We start from the raw sequence: 9516 nt of genomic DNA on the forward strand, positions 1-9516 counted from the left end.
TGCAGGCATTGCAGACTGAACCAGCATTTAATTGCCCTCCTTAGGTGCCCTTGAAAGTGGTGGCAAGCTGCTGCCTTGAACTGCTGCAGTCTGGGTATACAGACATAATCTAGGGAACTGATCCTCTAAGCTGCTGGCCCGGGAGACTAGATTTCTGCTCCAATGTAGGCAGAATCTGCAGCTAGAGCAGTCTGAGTGGGTGTTTGCATCCTGTTGCGATAGACTTTTCTGGAGGAATGTGTTCAGTTAAGTTCAGAATGTCCAGGGAATGTCATTGGGTTATTTCAGTTCACAAAAGAATCTCAGTCTTGAAGGAGGGTAATTGGGATCGTGTGTATTGGGCTGTGGCCAGAAACTTATTTTGCAGATGATTGCAGCATGGAATTCCTCAACCATGTGGTTGGATACAACTTTCATTCCAAAGGAATTAGAGCATTGGTATTTAGCAATTTAATTCTGTTTTGTCCAAGTCTGCTATTTGAAAGTATAAGAGTAATACCGGCTAGTCAAGTGACATTGTAGCTCTGTAATGTTGCTTGTAGACTTCCTGACTGAGGTGAAGTCACCAGATAACTTGGTCTGTTCTCTGGGGTCATGAGGCTTGATCTGAAGTGACCTTCATTTTTGGGAGTTGATGTGGACTAAGTCTGTTAATACCAGACAAGACCAAATCCATGTAATGGCACTTTCTGGAAAATTATTGCAATATTAAGGGCCACTGGACCACTAAAGACCTTGGGTATAGGGGTTTGACATGACTAGTGAACCAGGTGTTTCCTGATCCCTCCCAGTATCTGTTGCCGTAAAAGGCATCAGCTAGGTCACCTTGTCTGAAGTGAACTTTCTACAAAATCCACTTCTGCTCCACATCTGAATGAAATGTGAACAAACAAAACCCCAAGCCTGCCTTGAGCAAAGGGATGCTGGAAGTGTACTCCCGACAGTCTAACCTTGGTTCTTCTACCAGTGGTGTTGGCAGCCTGGACTAGTTAGAGCTGGTAGATCCTGCTGGCTTTGGGCCAATCTGCTATTGGCTCATGAACAGATCAAGCCATTAGAGCCAATTGTCCTGATTGGCTGCCTGCCCTTGGCTAAACAGGTCTAACTAGTTAACCAATGTTTGCCATGTTTGAGTGCTTCCTGGCATTGCCAACTACCTTGGCCTCACTGAATCAATGTCATGCCTATTTGAACTTGTCAAAAAATTTCACTTTGAACTGGAAATGGCTTTCAGGGCATCTGAACTTGGGTCCTTGGAGGAAGCATTAAATGGAATAGCTGTTCCCCAGAGATGTCACCAAACTTGGTGATGCTCTAATCCACCAGAGGGCAATCCACAACTTCCCAGTGAAGTTTAGCTGCACCTTGCTGTGTTTGAAAGGTTGGATCCCACTTAAAAGGTTTCTGTTTAGCAAAGCTATCTCCCAATTCTTCTCTATTCATTGATCATTAATTCAAAGGTGGTTGCAAGTTGGGCTGTTTACAGCTGTCCAGGCATCAAGCACAGAATGGAGATGAGAGCAAGGCAACCCACAAGGTGTGGCCTGCTTTAATCCCAACCTCTGCCCCAACAATCTTATTCCATCAGTTTCCTTAACTATCTATCTGGGTGTGGATTTGAAGAGTTTGAATCTGAAGATACCAGAGAATGCAGATGCTGGAATCTGGAGCAACACAAGGTCGGAGGAACTTGGCAAGTCAGGCAGCATTTGTGGAGGGAAATAGACAGGCAACATTCCAGGTTGAGACCACTTGGATGAAGGGGCTTAACCCAAAATGTTGACTGTCCATTTCCCTCTGTAGACACTGCCTGACCTGCTGAGTGCCTCTGGCATTTTGTGTTGATCCTTTCCTGAAAATGTCACTGAAATAGTGTCCAAGAACACCATAAAATCCAACTGTTTGCAGAGCCCAGGAACTGACATTCAGAAACTGAGCAATTGCTGGGTAGGCTTTGAGGAGCAGAAATCTGGGCTGGGTATAGTGCAGCCTTCTTAGATGACGCCCACCTTCTCCAGCAGGGAAAGCTGCACAGAACATTGCTACTTTCAGAAGGAATTTCCATCTTGGTTTGGCTGCATCCTTTCAGCTTTTGATCCTGCAATTTAAATGTTTCTCTCTCTCTCTGTCAATGATTAGGAAAATAATGACGGCTCTTCAGGTTGCTTGTTGGACTTGTCTTCTCCTGAAATGGACCCCTTGAACACCTGTGTGCGAGGCGATCCCTTTCGTGATGAGACCACTGCTTCGTCACTCAATTTTTTCCCCACACCTGATCCCAATCCTTTTGGAAATGATCCTTTCTCTGAACTTAACCAATCAGCACCTCAATCAGTTAATTCTGTAAAACCTTCCAATCAGAAAGATGAAGCTCTTGCTTTCCTAGGTGACACCACCAGCAATCTTGACTTTGACCATCTGTCTAGTCCAGTTGTCGCAAACTCAAAAGTTGACTCTTCACCCTGGCCACTGAATGGATTACCAGGCCAAGAACCAAGTGCTTTGGTTAACAAACCAACACCCAATCCTTTTGCTGAAATCTCTGGCATTGTACCAGCTACACACAATGGGTTAAAACCAGATACTCAAAGTGGTCCAAACAAGCAGATGGATTCCCTGCTGGGACAAGGTCTTGACTCCATTACACTGTCCCCTCCACCACAGAGCTCCAAAGGAGGACGAGGAAGACGAACCATTCAGGTGAAAGATCCTCTAACCACCTTTAATTACTAACCTAGTATAACCAGCAGTCAATCCTACCATAATCTGTGGTTCTGAGACTTTGCTCTTACAGTTTTGAATTTCTAACCTTGAATAGATTAAATTTGGGAAATGCAACTTGTTGGAGGTCTAGAATATCAGTTAAGATTCTCAATCATTTGGGATCTGTTTTGAAGGAACCCAAGGTGCTGGTTCCACTAGATTACTCAAAGCAATCTGGTCTTCCCTCAGTGCCGTCTATTGGCAAATGCATGCTCCTGACCCCTCAAACACTGCCTTACTTCTCTTCCAGGAGTACACCAGGAGTTTTGGTCTTCTGACCCCCTTCTAACACTGCCTCTTGACTGCACCCCTCCCCCCCCAAAAAAAAAACAGGGGGGCCTCCTGACTGCTCTAACACTGCCTCACTTCTCTTCCAGGAGTGCACCAGGGTCTTCCCTTCTGCTCTCCTGTAAGAGGACAGAGGCTGATTACCTTGCGGCCTAATTCCAAGGCAGTAATGTGCAATTTAAAATTAAGCTTGAGAGAGATTGTCAAGTGGCTTTGGATTGTAGCTGGTTTCTACAACTTGTTTTGGAATAATGGTATCACAGGAGGCCACTCCTGTGACCCCTGTCGACTACTCTGATCCCCATTTCCCTGTATCCCTGCACAGTATTTTCCCTTCAGCCTTTGAAAGCCTTGCTAACCATCTCTTGCAGACCACAAGTGAACAACATGGGGTCCAGCACTACAATGGCTCAGCCTCCAGCCCCTTCAGGTCTTGCTGCTTTGGATTTGTTCAATGTACCAGCCTCGACCTCTCCTCTGGCCAGCCCAGGTAAGACCTTCACTAGCATGCTGAGTGGGTTTTATTGAACTGTTGTATAACCCAGGAAGACTTGTGCTTTACTGCCAGGTCTTCTGTTTTACCTTTTGCCCCAAGAGCCTGGCTGTTGGAGATCAATGTGACCCATGTCCTTGGGTGGGGGAGACTCTGAGCTAGAACCTCTAATGGCTGAATTGTACCTTTTTTTAAAACCAAGCTGTGCATGGTGACATGGGAAACTGCAAATGCTGTAATCTGGTCTTGACTTCCCTGCTACCCTTTTCCACATCACCCCTCCCCACCCCCCAAAATCAGCTGTGTCTTAATTTCAGGGTTGTACAGTACACAAAACAAGCCCAACTTGCTTCTGGAGCTAGTCCCATCTGTCTGCATTTGACCGCATCCCTCTAAACATTTCCTATCCATGTACTTGTCCAAATGTTTTCTAAACACTGTAATTGTACCTGCCTCTACAGCTTCCTCTGGCAGCTCATTCCATACCCACCCTCCGGGATGGGGAGAGATGAGGTGAGCTGAAGGCCTGTTTCCATGTTGTATTAGCAACATGTAAAGGCCATCTGGATAGGAGAGGTTTAGAGGGCTATGGGCCAAGCACAGGCAGATGGACTAGCTTGCTGGGCAATGGTCAGCATGGGCAAGTTGGGCCAAAGGACCTGTTTCTATGCTGTGTGACTCTGACCTCAGACTGTGGCATCGATCCTCCTGTAATGGTGCCCAAGTATGGATGGAATAGATATGCAATAAATCAGCTAGAAATGTCTAACAGGCAGCATATGTGGCAAGTTGTTTCCAGTCAATAGACCAAGGTTGTGCTCTGTTCTCTCTAGGTTTATCAGGACCTTCCCAGACAACATGGGGACAGCCACTTGCTCAACCTGGCCCCCTGCCTCCAAGGCCCATTCTTGGTGTCTTTGGCAGCCATCCAGCCACAGTGTGGAGCCAGCCACCCTCCTTCGGAGCCACACCAGCTCCCTCCACTTGGGGGCAGCTTATCCCTGCCCCCGCAACCACCTGTCTGGGGTCAGCAGCTCCCTCAAGTCAACCCATTTGGGTCTAATCCCTTTGCGCCCTCTCTGCCAATGATGCAGCCCACGGCATGGCTTCTGTGTCCCCACCTCCACCCCCTCCCCGGCCCATTCCTCAGGCCAGTCCCCAGGACTCGACCAAACCAATCAGTGCCTTCACTACCTTGGACCCACTGGGAGACAAGGAGAAGAAGAGTGTCAAGGAGATGTTCAAGGACTTCCAGATCGCCAAGCCGCCAGCCATTCCAGCACGGAGAGGGGAGCAGTCTAGTGTCCCTGGGACATCCGGAGCCTTCGCCCAGTATTTCGGCACCAAAGTGGGTGTGGCACAGGAAATAGCCGATCATGATGACTTTGACATCAGCAAATCTCTCCAGCTGCAACAAATGGTAATGGCCACGGTTACCTGAGGCACGGTTTGTGTAGGCTGTATGGGAGCCTGTGTGAATAGCTGGAGCTGGGTGGGGGCGGGGGGGGGGGTTTAGGGGAAGACTGGGTATTAGTGGGTGAAGATGAAGGGCACCAGTAGGGGGCAAGGGATGGATGGTCATTCAGAGGCTTGAGTGCACTTTGGAGATGAGACTGCAGATACTGGAATCTGGCACAACACAGATGCTGGAGGAACTCGGTGGGTCAGGCAGCATCTGTGGAGGGAATTTGGTCATCGTTTTTGGGTCAAGGCCCTTCATCTGGACTGAAGGAAGATGGCTGGTATGAAAAGGGAAGGGGTGGAGCAAGAGCTGGTGGGTGGAATCCAGGTGACAGCAGAGAGTGGAGATTTGTGGCTGTGGGGTGGGGATATCCTGCTGGGAGTAGAGGGTTTGGTGCAGAACAAGTGCTTGACCTTCAGTCTCAAGTGTACAGTTTACTTTAACAAGGTCCATGTTTGTCTTGTTGCTCTTGTAGAAGTACCAGTAGCCCCTGCTAGACAGAGTGCACCGGTGCTGAATCCCTTTGACTCTGTTGGAGATCCATCTGCTGCCCTTCCCACAGTGAGTACAAGTTGTGGCTGGTCCTGTGCTAATGTGTAGCTGTCTTGATGGTGGAGAAGTTTAACTTTAGTCACTCAAACACCAGGAAAGGTGCCTTCTGGACCATGGGGACCGTTCCTCCTGAGAGGTGGTCTTCACTGGAGGGAAGTGAGCATTGTCTGGAGCCTTGAACCCTGTTGGTTGACCTTGAGCAGAATCTCTGCTTTGATCACCAACTCCAGCCTTCAGGATCCAGGAGACCAGAGCTACTGAGCATTTACCCCACCACCAGCACCCAACCTTGCTGGTTTCCAAGCTGCCATCTCCCCAACCTCAGACCTACTGCTTGGTGGCCTGCTCAAACCTACATTGGATCCCATTCCTAGTCAGACCTCCATCCACAGCCCTGTATTAGTCACTCAGAACTGCAACAGCAGTCAGTGCTTGATCTCCATCAATACCTTGAACTCAGTCTTGGACAGCTGACTAAGTTTGGTCAATTTACAGTTTCCAAGCAGAGAACCTGTAAAGGGGCCTTTTTCCACTGACTGCTTCAGGGCCAACTTCTGAGACTGATCATCCTCTAACCCCTTTAGTCAAAGCCCCTGGCTCAGGTGGGTGTTTTACTAAACTTGCCTTGACTATCTACTTGGGAGTGTTGGTGGGTTCTTGCTATCCTGTGTAAATCCTTAAGACACTTTGACACCTTTTGTGTTCTGCAACAAAACACAAGTGTTGGACTCGCACTGCAGTGGGATTGCTGAGGTTGGGCCGTGTGCTAATGGGAGGGACAACTGGTGTGTAGTGGGAGTTGACTAGCCTGGGGTCTCTGTGAGGGTGCTTGAAGCTAGGACATCAACATTTGTATAAAAGTGACTTTGCTTTTCTTAGGCTGACTCTGTTCCTGCTACAGCTCCACACCAATCTTCTGACCCATTTGGAGATCGCTTTGGAAACCCGTTTCTTTAACACCCTGTAAGTATGTGACTGTCTATATGCAGGGACTGACCTTGCTGCTCCTGAGTTTAAGCAGAGTGACCAAAATTTCCTGGAGCCCTGTAGCACTCCATGGAATATGCACTTGGTCAAACATGACCAAGTCCCTTTTGATAACTGCAGTTAAATACTGCATCCAGTGCCAACATCAGCCTGAATCATCTAACAACACTGGATTATCTGTCCTGTATCCAAGAGCTCCTTTACAGTTGAGTAAACCAGCTAAATCTGTTAATTGGATGCAAATAGATTCCTGCAAAGGCTAAAATGACAATCTAAAATTAGGAGATGACCTTGTGAAGCTTTGTCTATTTAATCACATTGCTATTTGAGTCCAGCAGTTAGATAATTGCACTGGCTTGTCAATGGTTTGAATTGCATTGGCTTGATGGCCATTTCCATTTAATGAGGTGGGGTTTTTGATGTCTGCATTTTAAGAAATGAACCTTTTGCCTTGACTGTCTACTGTTGCTTTTCTCCCCCAGACACCCTGTATTTGACTTTGACTTTCAACTGGTTATTGCACAAGGGTTGACAAGTGGAACTGGTTTCCTGTGGAACACATTTGTACCTGTGGATTTCAGCCTTGTAGACCATCAATTGACCAAAACTGGTTACCAGGGACCAGACTGATCTGCAGCCAAGTTAACTTCACTGATGGATTTGATTTGCAAACCTGAATGTTTTTGTCACCTGGAGAATTGAAGACAGTCCAAGCTGCCTCTGGGGTCTAGCTTGTTGAAGAGCTTAGCTCCTGTTGTCAGCTTGGTACTCTGGCAGTCCTGCTATTTTGAGCACCTTTTTTCTTGTTTGAATTGTCTATGGACTTGCCTGGTTTTTGTTTGTTTCATGTGCCTTGCATTGACCACTTGGTCTAGATCTGTAGTGCTTTTATTGAGCAGTATCTGCTATCTTTGCATTGGAGGATTTGTGGGTCACTGAAAGGGCCCCAAGCATTGGGAAGTACATCTCCCAAATTGTAACCCCTTCTGGACATTGATGTCCATCCTAGGAGTCTAGAGACATGCTGTTGCTCCAGACTTGATGTTGGACATTGGGTTTGGACTACAGATGTGGTGATGTGTTCCAGAAATGCAACATGCAAATGGTTGGGAACCAGCGAGCCTGAAATGAGGAAATGCTAAACTTTGCACATTTTGTATTTTAAACTTTCAATGAAAGATTTAGCACTAAGGTTAACAAGAGCCTGATTAAACCAAATGAAACTCTCCCTGGACCACTAGGCAGTGTCCAACTGTTCTGCTCCACTGAGTGGAATGATCCTGCTAGTCCTTGCAGAGCTGTCTACGGCATGGATACTGTTTGAGAGTGGGACCAATATTGCTGCTACACCAACTCTACGTTCACGAGTGGGTCCCATGCGCACACCAGACAGACGGATCAGTGTGACGTAGCCTGCTGTGTACACTACTAAATTTGTATATTCACTCAACCTGCCCCAAACACCATGTTAAACCCAGTGTAATACTTTGGTTACTGCAGTAGTGAGTCTCAGATATTTAAACTCGGTGTACACATCACTCCAATGTATCCATTCACCTGATTGTAAGGTAACACATCTACTGCAAACACTGTCTCACCGTGGACACCAGGGCCAGTCAGTAGGTCATCTAAAAGGTGTAGATTTGACACCAAGTCCAGGACTGCCACCTTGATTGTATGAACAGCCACTTGAACTCACCAGCACTCCACTTGCTAGTTCCTTGGCAGCCCTAGTCTGTGTCCATCCAATATCTTAACTCAAATGGTTCAACAAACTGGAACTGTAGATTGTTAAGCTTTAATGTAATCAGTCTAATGTGATCTTTTATTAAATGTATTAATGCAGCATTTAACAGTGAATTTGTCTTGATCATTGCTCAGTATTGAGATCCCAGCAAAGGGTCAGAAGAGAACCTTTCATAAAATAACCTAGACTTCACCCTGACTGTACTGAGGTGGTTTGAGGTTGCCAGGGCTGCGAATGTGTAGTTGAGGGATGATTTGATAGACCAGAGTTGTTGCCTTGAAGCTGGGGGAGTGTAAACTTGCCCATAAAGGGTTGAAGCTGGGGCCACAGATTTGAGTAGGTTTCCACTCAGTGGTAGGACAACTTGTATACCCTTTCAGACAGTGCTTTAGATCTGAATATTTAATTTTGCCTTTTCAGTTTTTCCATCTGTTCTGCCTCTGCTCTACTGTGCCTGTGTACATCCTTTATGATGTATCTTAGGAAGTTTAACCAGGGCAGGAAAGTGTGAATGGCAGAGCCCTGGGGAATGTTGGGGTCCAGCAGCTTTGATGTCTAATGCCTTGTTGATTTACTCTCAAAACACTTGTGGCCAAGACATTGAATTTGTACGGGCCTGAGGTAGACTGTTCTCCAGTCTGGAATCCTGTTGTAGGTCAAGGCCAAAGATTGGCTTCACTGAGCCTGAGTAAGCTGGTCCTGCCCTTCATTTAGTGACCAGATCCTTGGCTCCCCACTGCCAGTAAAGAGACCTGTGTCAGCCAAACCATTGGCGTCAAAGGTTCAAAATTTCTCCACAAAGCACAAATGTTGCATGTTCTGTGGATTGAAAGGCTAGTAGCTGTAGACTTTCCACTGATCTGAAATGGAAGTTGAGGGCTTCATGTCTGCCATGAAGCCGTGAACCCAGCCCAGCTCGCTGCTGCTTTCAACTGGAAATGTTGGTGGGAAAGAGGGAAAGAATGGAAAATGGACTTGGTGACCCTCCATGAAGGGCCTGGTAACAGTGAGGATTCCCAAGGGGTAAATGAGAGGACATTGCAACTATCACGGAGTGCAGTAGGTGGTGGTCATCCATCCTCATCTGGGGGGCGGGGTGGGTGAAGACCACACTGAACCAGGGTAGACTTGGGCACCCTCATCTGTCCAGTTGACCTTTTTGTCAGAATAGTTGAAGCTCCCAGATCTGAAAAGTCAAAACCTGGAACCTTCATGCAGATAAGA

The 9516-nt window shown here is 47.0% G+C and overlaps 1 protein-coding gene across 1 annotated transcript in view; it reads left to right on the top strand.

Moving 5' to 3' along the window:
• Nucleotides 1–8398, top strand: part of LOC127572837 (disabled homolog 2-like) — a 40773-nt gene extending 32375 nt beyond the window's left edge. The window contains 7 exon segments of the mRNA XM_052020498.1: nt 2140–2700; nt 3423–3541; nt 4378–4628; nt 4630–4964; nt 5482–5567; nt 6438–6521; nt 7028–8398. Coding sequence (XP_051876458.1) covers nt 2140–2700; nt 3423–3541; nt 4378–4628; nt 4630–4964; nt 5482–5493 — 1278 coding nt within the window. The 3' untranslated portion in view covers nt 5494–5567; nt 6438–6521; nt 7028–8398.
• Nucleotides 8399–9516: the final 1118 nt, after the last annotated feature.

This window comes from Pristis pectinata, chromosome 7 (genome assembly GCF_009764475.1).
Source record: "Pristis pectinata isolate sPriPec2 chromosome 7, sPriPec2.1.pri, whole genome shotgun sequence".
NCBI classification, from domain to species: Eukaryota; Metazoa; Chordata; class Chondrichthyes; order Rhinopristiformes; family Pristidae; genus Pristis; species Pristis pectinata.